The sequence below is a fragment of the Neolamprologus brichardi genome, chromosome 22, assembly GCF_056152115.1.
Source record: "Neolamprologus brichardi isolate AB-2024 chromosome 22, ASM5615211v1, whole genome shotgun sequence".
Taxonomy (NCBI): Eukaryota; Metazoa; Chordata; class Actinopteri; order Cichliformes; family Cichlidae; genus Neolamprologus; species Neolamprologus brichardi.
The window spans coordinates 17,524,721-17,551,372 of record NC_142124.1 but is presented as its reverse complement, the minus strand read 5'-3'; the positions used below and the strand labels follow the sequence as shown (position 1 = coordinate 17,551,372).

At 39.8% G+C, this 26,652-nt stretch overlaps 2 protein-coding genes across 3 annotated transcripts; both read right to left on the bottom strand.

The window, feature by feature from the left end:
- Positions 1 to 835: 835 nt before the first annotated feature.
- grinaa (glutamate receptor, ionotropic, N-methyl D-aspartate-associated protein 1a (glutamate binding)) lies at positions 836 to 16,334 on the bottom strand. Its single transcript, XM_087834689.1, has 7 exons — positions 16,188 to 16,334; positions 5,522 to 5,860; positions 5,173 to 5,291; positions 4,861 to 5,061; positions 4,339 to 4,467; positions 3,936 to 4,079; positions 836 to 2,585 (listed from the first exon to the last, which is right to left on the bottom strand). Exons 2-7 carry the CDS (start codon positions 5,823 to 5,825, stop codon positions 2,436 to 2,438), a joined length of 1,047 nt encoding a protein of 348 aa, XP_087690815.1. The 5' UTR covers positions 5,826 to 5,860; positions 16,188 to 16,334; the 3' UTR covers positions 836 to 2,435.
- A 619-nt stretch (positions 16,335 to 16,953) lies between these two features.
- mapk15 (mitogen-activated protein kinase 15) lies at positions 16,954 to 26,158 on the bottom strand. 2 transcript variants are annotated; one of them, XM_006787821.3, is made up of 15 exons: positions 25,910 to 26,158; positions 25,648 to 25,799; positions 24,017 to 24,115; positions 23,349 to 23,378; positions 22,758 to 22,848; positions 22,184 to 22,314; positions 21,652 to 21,815; positions 21,401 to 21,540; positions 21,254 to 21,311; positions 20,716 to 20,853; positions 20,402 to 20,507; positions 18,721 to 19,048; positions 18,412 to 18,542; positions 18,140 to 18,292; positions 16,955 to 17,937 (listed from the first exon to the last, which is right to left on the bottom strand). In XM_006787821.3, exons 2-15 carry the CDS (start codon positions 25,744 to 25,746, stop codon positions 17,743 to 17,745), a joined length of 1,863 nt encoding a protein of 620 aa, XP_006787884.1. In that variant the 5' UTR covers positions 25,747 to 25,799; positions 25,910 to 26,158; the 3' UTR covers positions 16,955 to 17,742. The 2 variants fall into 2 exon arrangements, with proteins under 2 accessions (XP_035762424.1, XP_006787884.1); XM_035906531.2 differs by lacking the exons at positions 25,648 to 25,799; positions 25,910 to 26,158 and having other exon boundaries at positions 16,954 to 17,937; positions 23,996 to 24,059.
- Between the last annotated feature and the right edge of the window lie 494 nt (positions 26,159 to 26,652).

Here is a 26,652-nt window from a genome sequence, read left to right as displayed (position 1 = left end):
TACAGTTTCACTATAAATGTTTTTAATTAGCATAAATCAGGAGCAAGACAGGCTGTGCTGATGGAATTCATCTCTTTAATGTGATGCGGGAAACATATGTTCGTGTCCGAGTGCATAATTCATGTTTAAAATAATGTATTCAATCATGACTGTTGGAATTTTTTCAATACCCTCCCCCCCAATGCAACTGTCTAAATAAACTGACCAAGAAGACTATTAAAAGGGTGATTATAATATGTTATCATCATTATTATGTACATAATACACTTATTTTTAATAATTTTTATTTTTTAAATTTTTGCTAAAATACTAAAAAAATGTCCTGAAATGTGATGTTTCTAGGATGTCAGGGTAGCACAAAGGTTTTTATTCATCAATTTTTTGAGTGAAGTTAACCAGAGCAATATGGAAGCTCGTTTCCATCACTGAAAAATGGATTTAATAAATTCAGTGACTAAACGAAAGGGTAAAAAAAAGAAAGAAGGAAAAAAGAAAGACCATTTCAGTAAAATTTGATTACTCAAAAATGTTTTCATTTTCTCACCATTTCCAGTACTAAGGCTCAGCTCTAATTTGTAAAGACTTTGTGATACCAACACTGAAATTTTAATATAACAAAATGTTTTTCCTTCCAAAAGGCAAATCGAATTTGGGGTTTATATTTTCCTCCCTTTAGTGGCAGAACCAGTCTTCCACAGAGCCAACCTACTGCACTGGCTGTGCTTTGTTTTTTTTATTTAAAACAGAGAAGTGTTATTAATAAGGCCCAGAATTTTGTATTTCCTTTACATGATCATTTTATCACAACTGAAACACAAAAATCAACACACAGAGCTCAAACTTGTTAATCACTGTATCCATTTTAATGAAAAGCCAAACAGCTGTGTAGGGGGGTTTAGTTCAAGTTTGATTTGATGCAAATATACAATGCGAACAGACCTACAAAGCCCAAAACTTACTTTACCTATACACACCACTAAGGAGCTCTATATACAGACATGTTAGTTAAATACAAACACAGGAATTTTAAAAATAGTCTAATTGGGGTTCAATACACCAATGTGTCCCCAAAACAAGAACAGCTGTACTGTGTACATTTTTCACACATGCAGACGAGGAAAGGGTCATGCAAGGGGTGAAAAAAATCAAAACAAGTTAGAGAATAACAATATTGTTTCATTCAACTTCAATGTCCTTGCATGTACTTTGGCTTCCAGTGCATTAAGATTTATTCTGTGAGTTTCACTTTAAAAAACAAAAAAACAAAAACAAAACTGCAGTCAGTAAGTAATGGTTTCAAAATGCTATTGTGTGATGACGTTACAGTCTCCAAGTTTCCTCTAAACCTTGCGCCAAATTCAAAGAAACCCCAGTATCTACCACAAATTCAAAGTTTCATGTCTTTAAAGCCCAGTACCTGTCTACATTAGTTTTTAAACATGGACAAAAACTGCAAAACCAAAAATAATATTAGTTATCATGACAAAGAAACCCACACAAAGAGTAATTTTTAATTCACATTAATGACCCCCCCAAAAAAGGAGTAAATTAAAGAAACGGGGAAATTAAGAGAACATTTCAGGTTTAGAACAAGAAAAAAGAAAAATCCTAATTTTGAAAAGATATTCTGTAATAATACAATAATTTATGTTCATTTATGTTACACATCCAACAACAAGCTTCATTCTTATGCCATTCAAAACAGCTTTTACTCGTTGCTGGACACATCCATATAAATTACTCCAGCACATCTTTCAGAGGTAGGGGGGATACTGGCATCATATACAGTAAAACACATTAACTATTTACAGCTGTGACAAGCAAGCTAGAGGCATTCCTCTTATAGTTGTAGATAACCATACCATGTCTTTAGTTGTGTTTCCAGTTTGCCATGCAGAGTTACTTTACACCAGCAGGCTGAAAGGGAGAGACAAAGTTTGTGAAAACAGACAGTCGAAGGAAGATGGCATTTCTAACACTAACTTCTCTTTAGGCAAAGCTGGTTTCATCTGTGTCGGCATAATCATTCCTGCTCTTTTTCTATTCAACTTCTGCAGCAGAGCCTGAATGTTTAATTCTGCCATACGAGAAGTCGAGGTGTAGGTATAGACATAGCCATCTGTGTTAATAGAAGCAGAGGACAGTTAGAGCAAGCACAATGGTCAAAGGTGAGGACAGATGATTATGCTCTGTCATTAATTGCAATATTTTTATTCCACTAAATAAATAGTGCCCCTCTCAGCTGACTGTCAAGACCAGCTGCATCATCTCCTCAGCACCTACTACCTCTTAAAAATAGAACTCTGTGTGATGGGAGAGGAAACAAAAGGGGATCAAATAAAGTAATGAAGTCAACGAGAAGGGGCATTTTAGCAACATTTCAAAATAAAGGGAGGCGTTCCTCATCTCCCAGCTGTTCTCCTCTAGGTGCTGCCTCACTCGCGGGAGCGTCCCACGATTGCCAAGATGTAGAGGAAAATGTTGATGATGTCAGTGTAGAGGTTAAGTGCAGCAAAAATGTATTCCTCTGGACTCAGGGCCAGCTTCTTGTTTCCCAGGAGAAGCTGAGTATCAACAGCCAAAAACTGCACAGACAAAAGATGGAATTAGTACACTTTGTATACAATCTATTTGGTCGTCAACTGTTACTTCACATACTGTGGCCATACACTGATAAGGCATTGCATTGTGACCACCTGCCTAATATTATATTGAACCCCTTTGTGTGGCGATATCTGGCACCAAGATGTTAGCAACAGATCCTGTGAGGTGGGGCCTCACATCCCACACATGCTTGATTGGATTGAGATCTGGGCGATTTGGAAGCCAAGTCAAACTCGTTGTTGTTCTCCTCAAACTTTTGCTAAACCGTTTTTGTTTTGTGGCAGGGTACATTATTGTGCCAAAAGAGGCCCCCACCATCAGGCAATACCGTTTCCATGAAAGGGTGTCAATGGTCTGCTACATTACTGAGAAAGGTGTTATGTGTCAAAGTAACATCCACATCGATGGCAGGACCCAAGGGTTCTCAGCAGAACATTGCCCAAGGCATCACATCGCCTCCACCTGCCAGGTAAGTGGCGCACATGCACCCGGCCATCCACACGAGGTCGAAGAAAACACGATTCATCAGACCAGGGCAGTTCTGATGCATGTGCGCCCTGACTGATCAGTGGCTATGCAGCCCTATATGCAACAAACTGTGATGCTCTGTGTATTCTGACACCTTTCTGTCAGAACCAGCATCAACTTTTTCAGCTGTTTGAGTTACAGTAGCTCGTCTGTGGGATCGAACCACACGAGCCAAGCTTTGTTCCACATGTAGATCAATGTCCCTGTCACTGGATCAACACCGTTTCTTCATTGGACTGTTTTTGATACAGTGACTACTGTGGACCGGGAACACGCCACAAGAGCTGCAGCTTTGGAGATGCTGTGAAACAGCTGTCTAGCCATCACAATTTGTTCCTTGTCAAACTTGGTCAAATCCTTACAATTGCTGATTTTTCCTGCTTTTAATGCATCAACTTTGAAGAGATTAGCATTCCCTTGTTCCCTAATATATCCCACCCAATAACAGGTGCCATGACGAAGAGTTAGTTAGTGTTACTCATTTCACCTGTCTATGGTCATTATGTTATGCCTCATCAGTGTATGCTACCTTAAACTGCCATTTGCACAGTGAACATGATAATGTAAGGTATATCGTTTTGCTTTAGTTAATACTGTCATATATATTTAAAAGTGACCTCAGTTTTGTAAAAGTTTACTTTGTAACCCTTGCAAGCCAAATATTTCTCACCATTTAGCAGGGCACAAGAAATGCAAAAAGCTGACAGATAAACCACCTGGATGCGTAACAATCCTTCAAACTCACAAGTATTTGTTTTTCCTTTTTTTGTATATAGAAGACAAGATATATGTGCGGCACTTACGCAAGTGAAGAGTAGCGCTCCCAGTGAGGCATAGACGATGTGCAGGATCTTGTGGCGGATGAAGATGCACAGGATGGAGAAGAGCAACAGCACGATCAGACACACGAACAGCACGCCCCGACAGGAAGTAAAGTCATACTTGCTCTATGAAAGAAAAAGAAAATAGAACAGAAGAAAATTAAAAGCAAGACGTTTAAAAATGGGAGACACGGCACTCTACGGTTAAAGGAATGTAATTCTGAAGTAGCTTTTATCCACAGTCTGAGTATTTGCTTGTTATTGACTGGGTAAAACACCACAGTGCGAACAAAAACAAACAAATGATCTCTTAAGAGAATGATGTTTGGATGCTTTTATGGACACTCAAACATATTTACAGAAGCAGCTATCTGCGCGTGCTGACCTGTAGCGAGAAGAGGACGACGGTGAAACAGACCACCGCGGTGATGCCCACAGCCATGATGACGCTGTCTGTGTCATAGAAGCTAGCGATCATACCCACCATGTAGGAGAGACTCAATGTCAGGATGGACTGTACGAAAGAAAACAGACAAATTACTTATAAAACTGTTTACAAAGAAACATTCCGCTTTCAGAGTGAGAGAGGTCACCTCTTATTATTACTATAAAATCAATCTTAACAGGACAACCTTGTGTGATTTCCATCTGGCCTGTTTTGATGTTTATTCATCTAGATTAATTTGATGTGAGATGTCCAGTTTTGGCAGTATCAGCTATATGATGGCACTTACTTAATGGGTCTTAAAAATGCATTTGAAAAGCTCAGCAGCAAGCAGCCCATTTCCAGAAATCAAGGCCTGCAGCTAGCCAAAAATACAGCTGCAGAATGGAATGTATACATAGCACTGCTTTCACAACTGTCTAAGCTGTAAAAGGAGTGGAAGGAGTTTGGAAAAGTTCTCACCAGAGCAACCAAATTCCAGGGGTGCTTGCGGCGGAAGTCACCACAGCAGCTGAGGACAATCAAAGACACGAAGAAGACTGCGTAGGACACGTAGTACGTCCACGTATTCTTACGCACAAATAACTTGGCTTCATCGACAAAGGTGAAGACAGCAACGAAGGAGAAAGTGATCAGCAGCTGCACAGTGAGAACCATGAAGACCTGGAAATAAGGAGGAATTAAATTACTTTGATTAGGTGTCTTGTTTTGGTTGGATTGTGTGTTCACGTCAGTTATGTTCTATATTCATCTGGTAGAAACAGAGGAACCTACTTTTCTGATGAAGGCTTGTCGGATGTTCTTGTCCTCGAATCCGGAGTTGGTGAACTCATCGTTGTCGTAATAAGATGGAGGCCCGTCACCATGGTAACCAGGGCTCCCTACAGGTGGTGCTACGAAAACATTAGAGTATGATAATTTGGGATTAAAAAGGGCAGAACAAATGATGTTTTAGCACATTTTGACTGTCATGTGTCATTTTGTTAGCTAAGTACGAGCAGAGTGAATATTTAGATCTGTGGACTGGCATTTATATACTACTTTTTGACTCTTATTGCTCATTAAGAGCTCTTTACGCAGATACACTATTAGTTTTCTAATGATCTTTAGTGTAACCACTCACCCATGGGGTCTCCAGGAAAGCCTGGCTGTGCAGGTCCTTGCTGATATGGCCCCTGAGGGTACGGTCCCTGTGGATAGGGCATCTGAGGGTAGGGACCGGGAGCGAAGCCTGGGCCTGCCTGGGGAAAGCCAGGCTGTCCGTATCCAGGCTGCCCATATCCGGCTGCTGGTGGGTAGGGCCCCCCTGGGGCTTGGCTGTAGTTTGGGGGGGGCACACCGAACCCTAGCTGAGGGGGTCCATAGACATCATTATGAAGTGGGTTGGTCTCACCCATTATGGGGTACCTACTCTTGTCCTGGGACATGATGTAGAGAAAAGCTCACTCTGCTTCAACAATCTCTGAAAAGCAGAAAAGCAAAAATATAATGTAACTACTTACAAATATCAGGGCTCGCAAAATCGCTAGCCCGACGTCCCGGGGCAAGCGATTTTTCCAGTCGGGCTACCAAAATCTATCTCTGCCCTGCCCGTTGGGCTATCGTAGGAAGGAAAAATATATGTCAATGCTTTTGCATTCTTTCGGAAATGTAGCTGGGTAATTATGTCATTGGCATTGGTGAGCCACTGTCAATATGTGACATATTGAAATCGCGTTTGAATTTGCGCTTGTTTTTTGCTTTCACTTTGCAATCGCGCAAACTGTGTATAGAGAGCGACAGTACTGATTGGCGAGTGACGATAATTTGCCCACCAATTCCTCTGACATCGTCTTATCAATCGTTAGCTTACTATGCAAACATGACAAGTGAAATCTCCCGCAGCTTAAACATGTGAGAGGTTGATCGCGCAGAGAATCGCTGAGCGTTATGTGAGTGCGTATGTAAAAGCAGCAGGATATATATTTTAGTTCTGCTGAGCCAAATAAGACAGGTCAGGGTGAAGAAGGGACAGCCAAAGAAAAGCTAACCACAAAACGGAAAAGTTATGACAAATCAGACTATAAGGCAAAAAGAAAGTGCAGCTTTATGGTTTCATGGACAACAGAATTTCTGTGGCTGCAATATGACGAGCTAAATAACCAGGGGTGCACATAAGTGGTCCGCAGGTGCGCATTCGCTGTCAAAATACAAAACGCGCACAAGATAAGAAGTTGCAACGCGTGTTTGCGTACATAAGATTTTCTGGAGGAGGACAGACATTTGTTTAGAACTCTTAAAGATGTCGAAGAAGCAAGCTCCTTTAACCAATTACTTTGGTTTTCCTCCATCTCCAAAGAAATGTCAGAAGGAGTCCGAACCACAAAAGAAGCGCGTATTCTCGGAAAAGTGGTTGCAGGAGGTGAGCTGGCTTCAAACAAATGATGAACGCACAGATGTGGTGCAGAATGTGCCGTAAAAATCCCACTCTAGCGGACAAAAACAGTTCCTTTTATATGGACGCAAACGCGCGTTGCAACTTCTTATGTGGTGCGCGTCTTTTATTTTGACAGCGAAAGCGCACATGCGGACCACTTATGTGCACCCGTGTAAATAACATAATGTTCTGCCGGGTGTGTTGTTGGTTTTTCCACGATTTCTGAGTCGACAAGCGCCTTTGTTACTGGGACCAGTCATTTTAAGAAAGGCCCCCATTAGAACCCATGAGAAATGCAAGAAATGCATTATTGCTCAGTCTGCAATATCTTTCCCGGAACAAACACCAATTGCAAATAACATACTCAAAATAAACCTGAGAAATCTGTTTAGAACAGCGTACTATGTTGCAAAGAGTGAACTACCACTGGCAAAATTTAGCAGTCTTTGCAAACTTCAAAAAGCAAATGGCCTCGATCTTGGTTCCACTTGCCTCTTACCCGTGACTTCAGTGAAAATTTCAAATTCAGGATCTGACACAGACTGATTCATGTTCTACACAGTTCTTACAAGTTCATAGAAATTTCTGTTCAATTAGAACCAAGTATTTGAGTTGATGATTGTAATTTTTATACGATGTTGTAATTTGTGTTTCAACAATTTTTTGATTAATGTTTTGTTTCTGTTACAATATTATACTTTAATGTATAATATTGTAAAGGAAACAAAACAGGAAACAAAACATCAATCAAAAAATTGCTCTCTTTTTTATTCGGGCTACTTAAATTTATTTTGGGCTACCAAAATCTGAAGAGTCCCTGCCCGAAGGGCTACCAGGGATTTTGAAATTTTGCGAGCCCTGAATATGTACAGAATAAAAGCACATAATGTAACACCAACATTTCAGCCAAACTGGCAAAGACACAAACACCGCATCTGTTTGATTAAAAGGAGAGAGGTGAGTAAACAAATTCAACAGAGGGAAAGGCAAAGGCACTAGGCAGACCAACAGGATGTTCAAGTTTTGTTTCACAAGCAAAAAGTCAGCTATTTTATCATTACCCGGAGCAAGAGCAGGCCTAGAATTAGTGTTAGCTTGCATTATTCAGGGAGCTGAATGTCTGCCTCTGGGTGCCATCACATGAAGATCTGGTTCTTGAGACAGTTACATCAGTGGTAAATACTACAAACATACTGTTTTATGTTGTTGTAACTAGGGCTGGGCCATATCAAACCGTTCACGGTAATATCAGTGTAATGTTGGGCAACGATAAGAAAATGAAATATCGTGATAGAATATGGGTAAAACGCGCATGTGCAGTGCCTTTGTTTACATACGCACATGGCGGCGATGCAGAATGAGAAGAGCGAAAGTGGATTGTTGAATGAAACGGATGAACCAGAATTGGTTTGTAAAAATGCTGCAACTTCAGTGGTGTGGAACTGGTTTGGCTTTCATCCATCAGATACACAACAAAGCACTATTTTTGGTAGCGCATGCTAGCGGACTGTCGTTATTACCGTGTTTTTTGGAAAATACGGCACACTTAAAATCAATCCTTTGTTTTTTCTGAAAATCGACAGTGCCCCTTATAATCCCGTGTGCCTTATGTATGAATTCTGGTTGTGTTTACTGACCTAGAAACGATTTTATGTGGTACACGGCGCTCGGAAATCTGTCAAATGTTTTAGTACGACTTTGCTAAGCTACGAACCCGCACTGCTTGATGGACTGTCGGAGCATTACGGCTATCGTAGGCAGGAGCCTCGCGGAGTGATACGTACTGTGCTTCAACATAATATTACCGTATTGTGTGTGTATAACCTCTTTTTAAGTTTTGTGGATATTATACATGGTTATGCTGAGGATATGTCAACCAATTTTCACTGGAAATGCCTTTTGGTTAAACTGTCAGCAAGGAGTCAGTTAATTTTTTATATAACTTTAATGCACTTAAAAAAAGCTGCTTGTTTAATTGAAAATACATTGATTTTTTTTTTTTTTGCACTAATAAAGTTGAGGCGTTGTAAAGTATTTTGTCTAGTGTCAATTATATCGTCAGTTATATCATTATCGCAAATTTTCAAATGTATATCGTGATAAATATTTTTGGTCATATCTCCCTGCTCTAGTTGTAAATGTGAAAGAGGCACTCACAGCTTCACGGGTGTGTAGCTGGTCTCTAAGTGAGCTGGGTGTGGTCCAACCACTAAGTACACAAGGGTGTTTGAAGCAGGTGTTGCACACTCAGTAACATCATGTCTATAGGGTGAACTTCTTTTTCTTTCAGCTGTAAATTTGTTTGAATTTAATGTTTCAATCTGTTTAAATCTACTCTTTGCCTCTGTCAGAGCACTTTGTAAATCGTAAAGGTAAATAAAAATCACAGTATTAAAAGCCAGGCTAAGTCTATAAATAGATGTGGTGACAAGCACATGTCTTCTGTTAAGGCTGTTTGTGCCACTGAAGCACAGCAGAGGTGGAAGAGACCAAAGGGTATGACCTCAGACTGTGGTATTTCAGTGTGAACCACTGTAGTGCAGCATGAGTTAATGTCAGGAAAAAAAATGGCCAAAGGTTACTGTCCGAACACTAGACAAGACACTTGCAACACACTCCTCTGTGAAGAAAGATAAGGGGAGGAGTGTCTGATAGTCCTAAATATACAGAAGTACAAACCAACATAGAGGGAAAAAAAAACAGGAATATGTCACAATGTTACACAAGTTGGTGGCAAAGACTGCAGACCCTAGAAAGACAATTTGACAATACACATATTTAGCCAGATAATGACAGTACACTAACATTGTTTGAGTGGCCCCACTACTACTCTTAAAGGGATAGTGTATTATTGTTACCAAGACATCTGAAGTAGGTAAAATAAAGGAGTTTTTCTTTTCTTTTCTTTACACAAACAACAGATGAATCTTTGCTACTACAGATGTATGAGGTTTTGTCAATAAATCCGATCTGAGCGAAAACTTTCAGAAGAATGACTGCCTACCCTGATATCTACTTAAAGCTGTCATGGATGTGAGAGGAAAAAGGAAAATAAACTACAGCACAAACATTGCTCAAACACTGGTGCTGACAGTGTTTCCATGGATGCAGGTGCCGCCTTGGTAACTGTATGTATTATTAATCTGCTTCAGGAGGCAACCTGACATATTGGCCATTACTGCAGTGACCCTCCTCCCACCTGGGCTGCCCGCACACTTTGGGTCAACAGGTTTATATCCTGTAATCTGTAATCTATAATGCTAACAAGGCATCTAAAAGCACAGAGCTCCACAACAGAAAACAAAATTACTCTACAGAGAGGTGCACAAGGCAAGCAGTCGCCATCTTACAAATGTGCTGTGCAGGTTTCATAATAAGGCCTGAAGTCCCCAGAGGAGAACTTGCTCAAAGGGCAGGAAGCCAAAAAGCCACTGAGTCAATTGCTGACTTCAAAAGAACACCCGGGGTGCTATTAATTATGTTAACGTTTGCCTCATGTCCTCTCCTTAAATTGGGAAAATGTTCTCTCTTCCCCATAATAAATTACTTTCTAATCTGTTAATTTGACCTTAAGCAAACAAGGAGAGTGGAGGCTTCTAGAGGAGCTTAGAGAGAGGAAACCTTTTTTTTTTTTTTAAATCAAGTGCATGACATTTAAAAGCCACTGCTTAGAAATTAATATTTCTTCCATCTTTGGATCTTATCCTTGCATCACTTAAACCATTTTACACATCCAATCAATGAGAATCAAGATGAGATATCCTCCACATTTGCCTTCGGCCACACATGTAGTAAACAGCAGGAGATAGCCAGCTTCAGATACAATGTCCTTTTCTGGAAATACTGCATCGGGTTTATTTTTAGGGTGACACTGTGGTAGTGTGTACAAGAGAAGAAAATCACCCTTTGTTAGGACTATAGCTCTATTCTTACAAAGCTACAACTGGGTTATGGAGGACCAGAAGAGTCATACACATTGACATAAGTCTTTTCATGAATGAATGGATATCTAAATTGTGCAATAAAATATTAATTAGTAAATTAAGTTGCAAATTAACTGTTAATGTATTCTATTTATTTAGACATTCAAGTAATGCATTATTTGAATATTTAATGGACAATAAAAAGAGTAGTTATAAATACATTTTTCAAACTACTAATCCATTAATAAATAGTTCAAATACAAAAAGGATTTACAAAAAAGTCAGTAAAAACATTTTCAGGTTCAAAAAGTAAAATAAAATTAAATAGTATTTTCAAAATCTTTTAACGTAAATGGATGAAAAAAAAAATCAAATTAGGAATACAGTTTTTAAATTCTATTTCTTTTCCTGGTAGCTATTGGACTAGTTTCTCCATTTAGCATTTCCATGGCTCTTTTTCTCCTTTTGAAAGTCAGAAAAAAAAACCCACGTGGTGTGATGTAAGAAGCTCTTCAATAGGATGTGACCTCCTGGATGTTTAAATCGATGAATTTTACTCTGATAGCTTTGCACGGCTAAGGCATTTTTTAGAAGTGTTTGTGCATGCTCAGGCTGATGTTAGAGTGTGAAAATATTACATCCCAGCAGTAATAGCTAGCTGACATTTTTTAATAAACTAATGTGCTTGTCACAAGAAGCTTAAACAGCTAAAACTGTTAGAACCAGGAAGGAGCCCTGTTACAATTCTACACAGAATTACAGCAATGACTGAAACCTACAACCTTAAAAATGAATAAAAAGCTGTCTCTAAACACTCATCAGTTCAGATGTTTTTACACTACTTTCTGACAGTTAAGAGTTAAAAGAATTGAAATAATGATACAAGTCAGTCCAAGTAAGTCACTGAAAACAGATGACATGTACCGTTTTTAGTTGTTACATGATGGCTGTTCAGGCCCACTTTTCAACTTTTAGTTTCACTTTTCAGTCAGCATACTACTGGCACGTAAAAGGTTGGGCTATGTGCTGCTACTTTATTGAAGGACTGCACACAGGCACTTCTGCGTAGGTTTCATATTCTTCACTGTTTACAGCCAAATATAAATGCATACAAAAATGCACAATGAGAAGCAATGGTGGAGCAGACTGCAGGTTACCTTTATAATAATAGACATGGCACACTACATGTACAAAACTGTAAACAGTACAAATACACTGAGTACTGAAAAAAAAATACAGAGGTGGATGGAAGTATCCATTCATTTCCAGATCAGTCTAGTAAAAGTTGTTTACTCTTTCACCTTCCTCTCTTTTCAGAGCACACCGAATTAACGGTGAGTGTTATGCAACACTGCTCCATTTCACTCTGGCAAATGCATCCGGACTCCAGTGTGCATCCTCATGATCCCTATCTGTCCATCAGTAGGACAGTGCAGTGAGACACTGCAGACAAACAAGCTGGCAGTGCTTCACAGTGACAGTCTGCATTAAGATCATAACAGATTACAATCATTATCTGAGGAGTCAAATCCCTCCCCGAACAACAATGGTTGCATAAGAGGGATGCAGTATACACCCAGTAGCATATTTTTGTTAGATTTCTTGAAGAATACAATATGTGGTCAATGTTAGCTTACATAAAAAGATTACCCTCCCCTTGTATAGACAGAAATATTAGTCAATTAAAGTAGCCCTGGTGAAACTATATAACCAAAGAGGCCTTAACTAATTATGTGAGTCACCCAAAGCATGTGATATCCACCCCGTCCAATGTTTACAAAAAGTGTGAGTGTGCAACTCACGGACACTTCATGTACACTTTTCAAAGCTATACACATCTCCATTTTATTAGTTACTGGTTTTAACTACTTAGGGTTTTTTTTTTGTTTGTTTGTTTAAAAGGGAGCTTGTTAGGCTTTGAAGTCCATCATTAAAGATAACTTTAAAAACTGAGAACATGAAAGAAAATTTTGAACTTCACAAAAAAGCAGCTTCAAAGTCCTTGTAGCTGACTGCTCGCTTGCTTCTCTTGAGTAAAGCTAAAACTTCAGGATCTTTTTCTATTAATTTGTAACAGCTTAATGTAAATGATTACCTATATAAAACTTTGGTAAAACTTATCTTTCCCAGTTGCATAAATTCAAAAAACATCAGCTGTTTTTATATTCATGTTACATTTAACAGCCGTGACATCGCACTGTGTTTTTGATGCTGAATTTATCTGCACTGCTCTGTTTGTGGCTATGTAGAATGGATTACCTCCTATAATCCAAAGTAACAACACAGAGTTCAAAGAACACGACAATAATGTCAGAAATACACATTAACCCTCAAGTTCAAAAGTTCAATTCAGCAACCAGTAACCACAACAGTTTCACTTCACCGTCTGGGAAAGAGGTTGGTATAGTCAGAGTTTTTTTTTTTTTTTTAAGAGTGAGTTTGAGGCATGGTTTGTACAGCTTTACAAGCATTACGTGAGAGATTTCAAATCCTCTTAGGACAGACGCTCCATCGCCGTGGATAAAGACAGTGCTGCTATCCCTGGCTTCTGCTGATAGCTATCGCTAGTGGAATTAGGTTGAACGGAGGAACTCAGTGGGCTAGACAGAGAGCCAAGTTAACACAATTAGGCTACCACAATACATCGACAAAACCACATTCAAAACGTCACGTACATGCCTGAGCCACACAAGAAGACAAAGTGACAAAACAGGAACAGCTGCACAAAGCAGTGGGGCCAGTATGGAGGTGAAATATCTGGCACTGCAACAACTTCAAATGAGAAGTGCTACACTTGAAAGTCCAACATATTTAAAAACAAAGCATACAACACTACAATAAAACTGTTCAACACTTCCTAAAAATCAGAAAACCAAAAAGCTTTTCAGTTATAGTTTGGGTTAGTTTTCAACTCAAAGATGTAACTGTCTGAGCAGGAACCCTTTGCTTTTCTTTTAGTCGCTGTAGCATGACTAAGTGATATCATCAAAATAAATGCTGTTTCACAGTCACATGGTGTGCATGTAACTCTGCTGCAAGCCTGTTTTGCAACATAAAAAGACCCCACATGCTTTAAAACCACTACAGAGACAGCTGTGCTTTAAACCAAACCCCTCAGCTGACACTGTTCATGTCCTATTAACGAACAGTTAACTGGACCACTTGGCTGAGAGAAGCCTACACTGAGTTGCTTCCTACCAGCCAGCCAGGGTAGCAGTATGATACTGTCATCCTGACATACCATGTCAGCAGCAGCTTTGACTTTGTCAAGCCTGCAGACACCTTGCCTTGTGGCAGATGGATACACTTTAGGTTGGTAGGTTAGCACAGAATAGCAACAGACTGCCGCCACTGTGACATAAAAAAATCTACTCAGTTTCTTCTGAAAGTAGAAAAATTACATCATTATAATGATATTTATTTTGTTCTCATAGTTCTATATTAAGAGTTACATATTTCAGCCATTTTCTCATTTGACATAATACTCTCTCATTGCCGTGTGAAAGTTAATATTGTATCAACATAATAATGAGATACTGAGTTTGTAAGCTCACAAAATTAATGTAACTTAGACAATAGAGTGCTGTAGCAAAACTGCAACTACAAGAAAGCTATTTATTACTAGCTCAGAGTTAAAAATCAAATATTCACTCTCTGCGGGGTTGCCAGTTTCAGGAGGTGGTGCTGGCAAGAGAGATGAACTGTTGGTTGTGTGTCCAAATCTTATGCATCTCCAAATGTTTGATGCAACTCCTCTACAATATTTCATCATCATCAGTAAAACACTACAGCCATATAGAATTCAGTAATCAAGGTATAAGATAAGATAGATAAGACAGATAAGATAGATCTTTATTGTCACTGTTACCAGAACAATGAAACGCAGTTTGGCATCTCTCCATTTGTGGCTGTAAGTTCTTACATTCAACATTCAAGCAAGTTAACTTACTAAGCAAGTTAACCTACAACTGTACAATATTTTTCTCCACATATCACAGGATCATGGTTTTGTCTTTCACTGTACTTTATCATTACTCCTGTCAAATGAAGAATTGACAACTAAAACTGTCAATAATTTATTTGGAGGTTTGTAATTACAAAAACAACCAAAGATGTCGCTTCTTTACCAAACTGGGTATATTTTAAAGGTGTGTGAACTACTCGTGGAGGTTAGAAACAGGACATGAGTAATATAACACAGTCATAGTTTCTGTTAAGGTTGTAGAGCACATATCTCAAAGTCTAGGCCAAATCTAGCACCCCATATCAGGATAACCTAGTTTTTATTGTAGCCTCTCCTTTTTTTCCACATTGTATTTTTCCATGTTCAGCCCTCTGAAATTTTTTGTTCAACACCTGTTACATATATGTGCAAGAACAGTGGTTTACACATACACATAACTAGCAAAAGAGCCTTGGTGTACGGCGACTGTAGGATACAGCAGTATATCCTTACAGTTTGAGCTGGAGGGAGCCAGAAGTCAGAGTTTCTTTCTTCCAAAAAACATAAACAAAAAAAAACCCCACCTTAATATTTGTCAAGGTGTGCACAACCACTAAAAACTAAAAGTATAATTTAGTATATATATATATATATATATATAACTATGATGACACAGAAAGATAGCGATTTCATGTGACTCAGCCCGGATTCTACCTTCTGAATCCTAGTGATTAAATAATAAAGCCACTGCTATGAATACTGCGATATCTGCTCAGTCTCACACTGAGAAACACCACAAATACTGGTAAATACGACGCAAACTCACTGATAAAAGCACCGAAATGTCAGAAAGACTAAACACAAACAGAAATCCGGACTAAAAGTGGAGCAACGCGACATGTTTAGATGAGGTGAGCGACTCTAAACCAAAAACGAAAGCATGCATCGAGCGGTCTCTCTTTTTTTTTCTTTTTTTTAAAATGCTGCACCTGTATTTAGGCGCATCCCATGCAGGCCTCACCAGCGCTGATAAGTGCGACACTGCTACCATCTACTACATGGCATTCACGAATGTTACGCCCAAGCTGCCGAGACCACCATTAATGTCGGAGCGTGGACAAACTACGAGCTTGTGGGCCACAGACACCCGACAGCACAGAGCTAGCCTCGCCATGATGAATCCAATCTGGGTTAGCTACGTTTTTTGGACGCTGACCACACGCCTCGCCCCCAAGCTGAGGACACCGAGAGCTCCTTTTAAAGCCAAACTGCAGTTACACAGACCTTTTGGTATCTGGGTACAAAATGATTAACTAATAACCCTAAATAACAGCATGTGTTTTTGGAATTTACTGCTTTCTATTCCTCTGACAGTTGGCGATAGGCAAGATGCTGACGATTGCTAACAAAAAAGAAAAAGGCGCTCATCATCCATACGTGTTTAATAAAGGGGAAAAACTACTAATAAAACACAAAATACTCATTAATAAACATTACAGCTATTTACCTGAGGTAAGTTTACTCCGAAGTAACTGCCGAAATGTACTCTCGCCGTCTCCTCCTCCTCCTCTCTGCTCGCGCTGGGTTCTGGACAACGGCCCCCGACGTTTTCGACACAGCGTGGTCACGTGTTGTGTGGGAATCACCAGTCATTACAGAAAAACGACACAAATGACTTCACAAACTGCCACATGACATGCTTTTCCCTTCCCCCCCATAACGTCATCTGGATAAAGACAAAACAGAGCCGCTCAATTAAATATGCAAACAAAATGCTTCTGTGGAAAGATCCAGATTAATCTGGAAATTACTGCAGGACTCCTGCTGGTCTTAAGTCACGTGGTTTATTATCGGTCGCGTTTACGGGTTTTTCTCTTTAACCGAATATATTCACCTGCTTTTACTTTGTCATTCTCAGATAGAAATTTATAAAAACAAACACAGTTTCAAGATTAACTGCTTTGTAAGTTTGGCTTGTGCTTCCTTTGGGCTTTTTAATTAAGTGAAAAGAGCAAGGTTTTCCGACAGCGATTCACTGATAAATACATTATGTTTAAATATGTCATTAATTTCAGTATGTGATGTAGTCTGAACCGTTAACATACAGTAGGACGAGTCCATGCTTTCATATTTATGTCAAATTCTGATCCTACAGTTTGAATGTTGGGGCAGAAATTGAGACTCATCAGACCAGGCAACATTTTTCCACTCTTCCACTCTAGCCTATGTGAACTGTAGCTTCAGTTTCTAAGGACCTTGGAAAGAAAAGCGACTGGACTTCTTAGGTTTCTTGAAGATGTTTCGCAGTCAGTTTTAGCAACAAAACTGTTGGAGGAGAAGAAATGTGTAAAAACAATGTTTACTTTGTTTTTTCTTTACATGGCTGTTCTTTTACAGAGACACAGAGTCTGAGTTCTTCCACCTGAAATTGTTCATAGACATTTAAGTGATTCAGTGTTAAACATTATAAAATTCTGTACAAGTAGAATTCTTGCTGGCATGTTCACAAATGAAAAATAATCACTTATTAGATATAATGAATTCACCAAACCATCTATTTGCATATTTTACATGTATCTGCAAGTATTCTGCACCCAAACCACTGGTTCAATGTTCCTAATGTAGTATTAAAACATTAAGCCTCTAGACCAGAGTCAACATGAGACCAGGGCTTATTTTAAACCGACAGACGCTCCTGAGACAAATGCTCAAACTTATTATTTAGCATATGCACTTTAATACAGAGCCTCTACAGACAGACAGGCTAATCCAGCCTTCTAAGAAAAGGTTTTCAAGTTTTTTTAAAAAAAAATACACACATTTACATATATTCATACATTGGTATTAATGCCTAGAATTCATATATATATATATATATATATATATATATATATATACAGTGAATAAATCCATGGGTAAAATCTAAAGGTAACATAAGAGGTGTTTGATCTGCCTGTCAGAATCGTTTCTAGTCCTAGTCTGAAGGAGATCAAAGCAAACTTTGTTGCGTGTTTAAACACATGTGGCACCGGACCCCTATGTAACTGCAGGTATGGCAGCAGTCACTGGTTGCAAGGGCGGCCCCGAAGAAGACTGTCCAGTCCAGTCTTGTTGATGGTGCCATAGGCCTGCGAATAGCTGCCTAGTTTGGCTCGTGGGTCGCCAGCTGCTGCCACGTTACAGTTAGTCTGAAACACTTTCTTGCTGAACCGCGGTGGTGGCCGGGCCTCATGCACCTGAGTGGTGGAGCGCTGGTTCTGCATGAGAAGAAAAAAAAATTAAACCTGGTCAGACACACGTGACAGTCACCAAGTTTCTTTTCTTGCCCCTGAAGCCACCAAGTTTCAAAATAATCACCATCTATTAAATCCTCAAAAATGTTTTAAAAGTCACTTAATTTTTTTTTAAAATTGCATCTGTTCTTTCATATAATATTTTACATGGATGTAGTGGACTGACCAGACGTGCTGATGTGATGTAAAGCCCAGAAGACAAGGATGTCTCATCTTTGCGTACTAACGGGTTATTCTGGGTGTGGTTTAGGGACGAGGAAAAGGAATGGTTATGGGCCACGGGGGCTGAGCGACCTCGCTGGAGAATCTGGTCCATCGACTAGCAGAAGTAGGGTGAGGAGACAGAGAAAAGTACAAATGGTAAGAACTACAAAAAGAAACAAGGCTTACATCACTAAAGGAAAAGAAAGCCGAAGTGGACTGAGGTCTGATGCTTACTACACCAGCGCTGGTGCCCTCTGTTGGTGATGCAACTGCATTACTGTAGCTGCTCTGTCCCACTGGTTTCCTGCTGGCTGCAGTGGATTGGTAGGAATGAGGAGGACCACCTGGACTCCGAACAAAGACATCTGAATGAAGAAAACAAGAGTTTGAGGAAGTATAAAGACAGCTGTTGTACTGTGCTCATTAAATACCTGACATTCTGATGACTTAATAATTATGCTTTTCAGGAATTTTCAAACCCCATCATTTTTTAAACAAAAAGACAGGTTTCATATTTTACACCAAAAAAATAAACTCTCATACTTGGGGCATGTGTGATGGGGTTATATGTACGTTTTCCTATGCCAGGGCCAGCTAGAGGGCTCGTCTTCTCTGCTGCAGGTGGGGTGCATGCATTCACCGCCTCGGTTTTGCCAACTCCTGTACATGGAGGCGCATGGGTCGTCTCGTCAGTTTTTTCAGGTTTTGGTTTTCTTTCATCATCACCATCTCTGATGCTGTTTGCAGCCACTTGGCTCTTCACTCCTTTATCACACTTCACACTGGGCTTCTCACTGCTGCTGACACAGCTTCCTTCCTTTGGCTGGATCAACCTCAACATCCCTTGGTTAGTTCTCCTCTCCAGTATCATCTGCAGGTTACAAAAAGATACAGACTCTAGCATTTTTAACTAGTTTGATTAACTTCCAGTTGTCCCATTTATATAGAAAATTCAGAGACCATGAATGTTCAAGCATGATCACACAGGTCTTGTTTTAAAGCTACCTTGTGTGTCCCACGAAGCACTGAAAAGCCACCTTTTGTTTTTAAACTGTGGAACAGTCTGGCTTTTGTTATCAAATGATGACTTCTTGAAACAGATAAGCACAGTGAAGCCAATTCAACGCATTCTTTATAATGACCAACAGAGACCAGAACATTGGAATAATTGTATAATTGCAGTAGATGTATGGAATTATACTGAAACTGAAGTAAAGCCAGATGTTTCAGAAGTTGCCTTGGAATCCTTCGGTTTTCAAAATGTCTTCAGCATTAAAGTAATGCAGTGAAAATGCAGTGAAAACAAATATAACCTGAACCTGACCATCACAGAGGTTGAGGCAGCACTCCTTTGAAAGTGTTTTTCTGTGACGCGTTCAAAACTGTCAAAAGTCAGTTTATTAAAGTGAGTAGATTCGAGCTTTGAGAGCAGAGTTACCCCTGAGAGCATGAACCTGCTGCATCGCTCACACACCAGAAACTCTCCTGTGTGTGAAAGCTTCTTGTGCTGTTGAATTTACATGTGAGTAAATTCATTTTGCAAGTGGCAATGAACACCTCCGCTTGCGAAAGTAAATTATTTCCTCCTGATTACATTTTTTTTTACTGGATGCAGCTTTTGACATAAATATAATTCCATAGTTGTGTCTTAAGGCCATGAACCATGAATAAGAGATCCAAATTCAATGTGCCACAAAGTTCTCTGTACATTTCATCAGCTGCATTTGTTTACATGCAGCAATGTTAATATGTATCATGCCTGCTTTATAAATAAATATAATACAACTCATGATCCGTCCCTCCCTGTCTGGTTTCAAAACACCAAGAGGGTCACACTGAAGGATTTCGCTTGGGACTAAATTCACTAATTGTGTGATGGCACGGTAACCATGTCCATCTTTTATATACAGTCTATGTCTTAATATTTCTAAAAGCAAGCTGAAAGCCCTAAATTCTTAATTTGGAACAACGTTACAGCACATTCTTATGCTGTGAGGGATTTCATTTGTTCTTGACTAATTTTTTGAAATGTATTTGTAAATTTTGAAACTGTATTGTTTTCTTACATTTGCTTCTTTCGGTCTTGCTATGTGAAGCAGGCAGAGTTGCATGTTTGTGTGAAGGGTCCTACAGCCTACAGAGCTTTTTCAGTAGTTTTTTGTAGTATACCTCAAAGTAATCTAATGTACTCAGTACTCAAACTCAGTTATAAGTTACACTGTACCTCATATAGTTTGTTGCGGTATTGAACCACAGATAGCTGGATGTCATCATCCACTGGCAGCACTACGTCGTAGTTCAGTGTTGGCTCTTTGGCTGGATTGTGAAATCTTCAGAAATGGATAGCACACTTATAAACATATGACAGCACACATGAACATATAATGACAGTAAAATCATAAAAACATTTACAGATTACAGATTTACCACAAGGGGAATAACACACACGTCTATTCAATCTGACCAACTGAGCAACAAGAAAACAGAATAAAATTTGACCACAGCTCCTAATCCAGGAGCCAGTCTGATCCTTAATACCTGGCTAAGTATGGGTGTTGGAGGGCTTGCTCTGCAGTTAGCCGCTTGTCTGGGTTGAAAACCAGGAAACCCTTCAACAGGTCGAGAGCATCGGGAGGCACAGAAGGCTGAAGAAGATCCTCCAAAGGCACCTGTGGTCTGGTGAAGGATGAACAGAACAAGACGAAGAATTAACAAGGGTTTATTATAGTGATGTCTTTCAGTTTCTGTGGCCTATTTCACCTGCTGTTGCTCAGTTTACTGTTCTGCTGCATCAGTGCTTCTGCTCCTTAAGTATTTAATCAGCCTTACTTCCACTTGTAAGCTCTAATTCTAGTTTTTATGCTGGAGTGGAGGAAATTTGTTAACCTAGCTCTGTGTTAAGAGTGACAAGGTCAGCTGAGGCCACGCATTAACTGTACACACTGTGTACTCACATAAAAATAAAGGGAAAAAAAACGCGGGGTTAGTATTTAAGATTACCAGATTCAAATAGACATTTGATGAATAATTTTATGATTTTCACAACATAAATTGCAAACATAAAATATTGTCTTACTTTAGTAACATTCTCTGTATGACAGAGGATCCATATTCTGACTTGATTGCGAGAATATCTGAAAATTAAGGCATATTTAATCAATCCAAAGTAAAAGTAAAATGTCAAGCAGTTAAATACATTTAATCTGGACTTTTGTGAAGCCACCTTCTGGGCTGGGGTGTGGAATGGCACTCATGATCTTCTCTATTTGGTTGATGGTGGATGTCCCAGGGAACAGGGCTTTTCCCAGCAGCATCTCTCCCAGGATACAGCCGAGGCTCCACATGTCCACGCCTTTAGTGTACCTTTGGAAAATACGCTGATTATTCAGAAGCACTGCCTAAATTTAACGTTTAGACTCATTTCTGTCAGTGTAAAACAAGCGATAGCAGCAGACGGTCAACACAGTCGGGTACCTTGTGGATCCCAGCAGGATCTCGGGAGCTCGATACCACCGTGTGGCCACGTACTCCGTCAGTGTAGGATTCCCACTGTCCTCTTGGATCTGGTTGAGCGATCTGGCCAAGCCGAAGTCACACAGCTTGACAACACAGTCAGAGTCCAAGAGCACATTGGACGGCTGTGGGAAACAGACAAGAAAAAACATTCTTACCAAAGAGAATTTTCTCAGGTTTCCAGTGCTTGCTTAAGAGATGAAAATGTGAATATGAATGTTCAGTGAGCAGAAAATGTGGGATGAAAAACTATTTTGTGATGCCAAGGACCATTTTGTGAGGTCAACTCAGCAGAGTTTACTGCACAAACCTGCATAGGATAAGGAAATGCCACAGTTTTACACAGGCCACAAAGAACAAATAATTAGATCATTAACATGTGACAAGAGCAAAAGTGCACTGTACATGCATGATACAGGCATTTATTTGGGATTTTTCTAATCCAAATAAAAGCATGCTTCACACATTCTCACATCTGTTCCATCTGCTGTACCTTTTGGTCCCGGTGGATAACAGTTCCTGAATGCAGGTATTTCGTGGCTTTGAGGAGCTGGTACATCACGTAACGTTTATGAATGTCTTTCAGTAGGGTGCCTTTCTTTATCACTGCATGCAGGTCAGTATCTGGTACAAAAGCAGAAACGGGAAAAAACCTGTTATGGGTGTTTAAGTAATGATCCAATTCTAAATAATCATTAGTTATAAAGATAACCATCTACGGTGTTGTTGAACATACAAATCATCTATGAAATCACACACGCTAATTTTAATGCAACAGCATGGCTGAAATCAAATGAAATGTAAGCAGTGGGAGTCTGCACTGTAATGCTGCAGTACTGTCAAGGATTAGACTGCATAGACAGGGAGGGCAGTCTGTGGACTCAGCAGTAAGACAGCGCAGCCGGCCAAGAGAAGCAGAAGCCCACACACACACACACACACACACACACACACACACACACACACACACACCTTTTCAGTGCCAGGTTAAGCTACTAAGAGCCCCCGGGGCCTTCCTCATGCTGCTGTGTTACAAGTTCAGATGATGAGCTGGGCTTTACACTCACCCATATATTCAAAGATGAGGTAAATGTCTTTATCGTTCTGTGCTCTGATGACATTTAGAAGCTTAACGATGTTGGGGTGGCCTCCAAACTCCTGCACACACACAAAAAAAAAGGTAAACATACTTACTTTCAAACACAAAACTCACACTCTGGCTACTGTTTGACCAGTAATAACTGGCAATGGTTTTGTGACAAGGTTGTGCAAACAGCAGGGGAAGGTCACATGAAGGTAGGTCAGCAGATAAGGAGGAAAACATTTATGTGATTTATAAAAACAACATGTGGAAAAACACATTCCCTGTTTACTTATTTTGATATTTCAAAAAGAATTCATAAGGATTCTTAAGAATATTATATATATGCAACAGTTTTGTGGAGTACTAACAGACTGAACATGTCACTGGTCGAGTTATAGAATATTATTAAATTCAACTAAAGATAATTTACATGTAGAGAGATCCAGTACAGTTGGTGAGACTGAGACTGACATTATCGTTGTTTCAGTCTTCATAAATGGAACTAAAAGACATGGCAGTGATTTGGAAAAGTGTTAAGATTATTTGACAGGAACATAATAAATACTTTGGTTACCTGGAGGAACATGATTTCTCTGAACGTTCGCTGTAAAAAGAAAAAAGAAGACACTGAGGTCATGATCAGGAAATATGCAGCTGTAAATCAGGTGCAAACAAGCCACCTGTCCTATGCAAACATTTACTAAACTTGTCTTTAAACAGATAAAGGAGGAAATTAATACCACGTAATACCCAGGATGAGATACAAGCAAAATCTAAGAAGTGGCATGATAATCGTGAAGCAAGTAGAGCTGCTTCTACTTTTGCTTTAACAATTTATTCAAATGATCGCTTTTCAGTCAAAATGAAGTGGACATTTGAAAGACTGCAAGCAGGAAATTCTTAATTTCAAGTACTTAAACAGAAAATTATGGAAAAATAAGAAGCCGCTTTTAGGCCCAAGGGGTCGTGCTGACAGAGTTCTTTCATTTGTTACAGCAGCATTTTTTTTATTGTATCCTGAAAACGAGATTATTGAAATTCCACTTCTTTTTCTTATATTAACATATCTCAGGGATTAAATGTGTAGCTACACTTCTTACACGCACAAAAAGGGGAGTCTCACTGTTTAGGCCACTCGGGATCAAAGTGAGCTGTATCTGGCCCATGGTGTAAAATGAACTTGACATCACTGCTTTAGAACAACAGCATTGTTCCACTTACTGCAGATCACATGGTACACACCTGGGCATCTGTCCTGTTTCTGAAGGCATCAAAGATCTTTTTCACAGCCACAATCTCGCCAGTCTGTCTGTCAACTGCTTTCCAGACAATGCCGTAGGCCTGAGGCAAACACAAAACGCAAGTAACACGTCACCGGGATGCTTCTTGTACCTACAGGATTGGGCTTATATCCTGTGCAAGATTTTAACTATAAAAATCAAAATATGAGAATACTGGCATCTGAGTTCAGTTAGGACCACTGTAAGTCAAAATGATAACTTATTCCTGCACATTTAAGTAACTATAAATTATTCCCATCTGCACTGTGGACTTGCTCTCCCCACAGCTCCATGTGCATACATGGAAAAAAGACGGAAAGAGCATCAGCAAGAACCCAGCAAGAAAGAAGGATTCCGAGTGGATGTGGTTTGCAAAGCAGTTTGCAGATGTGCAGCTATAGTGGGCAGGGTAATACAGCTTTAATAGTACTGAGTCTTACCAGTAGGATACAGCGAACTAACGCTGCCTGACATCATACATTCAAGTAGCTCTTCTACCAGCAGCTAATCCTATATTCATTAATAATTTTGATTTTTGCATGTATTTAAAACCAGCTAATATGCTATTTATGTAGAGTCACAAGCTGTGTATTATTCCTGCTGGACTAATCTTCACTCCATCAGGAATACAAATCCACTATATGAACCATGTATATGAATAAAACATGGATGACATGAGCTCTTTGACTTCAGTGATAGCAGGGTGTGAGCAGCGTAGTGAAGCCAAGCATAACAGAGGCAGCAGTGAGGCAGGAGATTATAATACACTCTACTGTAGTGATACGTGGAGGAAAGAGCACTGGGGACGTGTTTTCTTTTTCTTCTTCTTCTTCTTCTTCTTCTTCCTCTTCTTCTTTTTAAATCAAACAGCTGCAGAAAAACAGACCTATATAATACACTGGTATTTGAAGCTATATTTAAAATAAAATAAAATACATCCACATTATGATTTTTTGAATGCATCTGAAGTCATCTGATCAGAGCTGTTCAGCATCACAGTGCAGGTGTAGGATGCTGCCTAGGTGCAACAGGTTGAACAGCTGTGGGTAACATGAGTCACAGCCACCCTCAGCATGTCCAGCCAGTTATGTGGTTTCTACGTGGCAGCTATCAGCTGGCTATTTAGAAGCAGAGCAACAACTTGATAATCTCCAGGGGCAAACGGTGGAAAGAAACCGGGCTGTTTTTAGAACTGTGGAAACTACTGGAGACAAAGAAAAACAAAAACAAAAGGGATCTGGACTCTAAAGAGAACAAGTGTCCTCACACACCAGCTGATCTGCAAAGAAAGAGTTTATTTTCTTGCTGCCAAAGTAAATAAACCTCTTGTTTAAAACACTGGTATCCACTGAGAACTGTAAGTCTGGAGAATTTCAGGAATTTAAAGGCTTAAGTGCAGAGGAAACTTTAACTGAATTACTGCACATGAAGGCAGAAGAGTTAGAGACTGCAAAAGAAAAAGAAGACTGCAGTGAAACTGTTTTTTTTTTCCCGGTTTGCTCAAACAGCAACTTGGAGTTTCGTTAGTAACTGTACAGCCTGAGCAAACAAGTTCATTTCCACTAAATTAAAAAGAGAGAAAAAGTTGCTCACCCCTTTTCCAAGTCTCTTCTTGATGTCATACTTCAGAGAAATGTGCTCTTCCACATCGGAGATGTTTGCTGATTCATATTTTTTGCTCATTTTTTCCATTCACTTCGTGCTCGTGCTCATTCAGTAATCATCACCACGCTCTTTGATCACTCCTGGAAGAGATCAGGAGACTCTGAAAGCTGGCAGCCTGGTGGCGATGGCCGAACGAATCAGGAGTGCATCGTGCAATATTTTCATAACAATCAATAAGAAAGAATCTTACGTTAACAGGCGGATCTCTCTGCAGTGCAGGATCTTGGATCTCACCTGGCAACCCTCATGCGACCATATGAGTCATACTCCGCGTCACTTATCAGTCGAGAGGCGGAACAGTTTTTACCTCCATTTAGCGCCTGAAAATTACACCTGATTCAGCCTGTGCTGTGCAGTATCTCTTGTTATTTATCAAGGTGAGCTCCCACTGCTCTCTGCCTCTACTCTCAAAGGTCCTGCGGGAAACACACGGGCCAGTTTTGTCTTTATTTGTTGTCCTGACAACGAATACGCTACTGCTCGCAGGTCTTAAAGGGACCGCCGCACATGCGCCGCCTGCATCGCTGCTGTCAATGTGCTGTGAGATAATCAAATTGTGCAATCGATTACCAATTACCAAAACCAATACGATACTTTTAACGGCAGCTTATGTAGGGGAGAACAGGGCCTCACAATTTATGAGATGACTGAGTCATTTATTGCCATTGAGTTCCCCGACCAGGCCGATATGGTGAAAGAGCTGAACCACCAGACACTGTAAAAGCATGGTTCTCACTTTGCAACATGATTAGTTAACACAACAAAGCACACCTTTAGGCTTTTCATGTATTTTGACCGTAAATGTGTCTTTCTCGAAGGCACTTTGGGTCCACTTCTGTTTTTTAAATGTGCAGGTGACCCTGAATCCACCCTCATTATGATGGAATCAGGCATCACCACCGTGTTTATATACCACTCTCCATTGAATTCTGA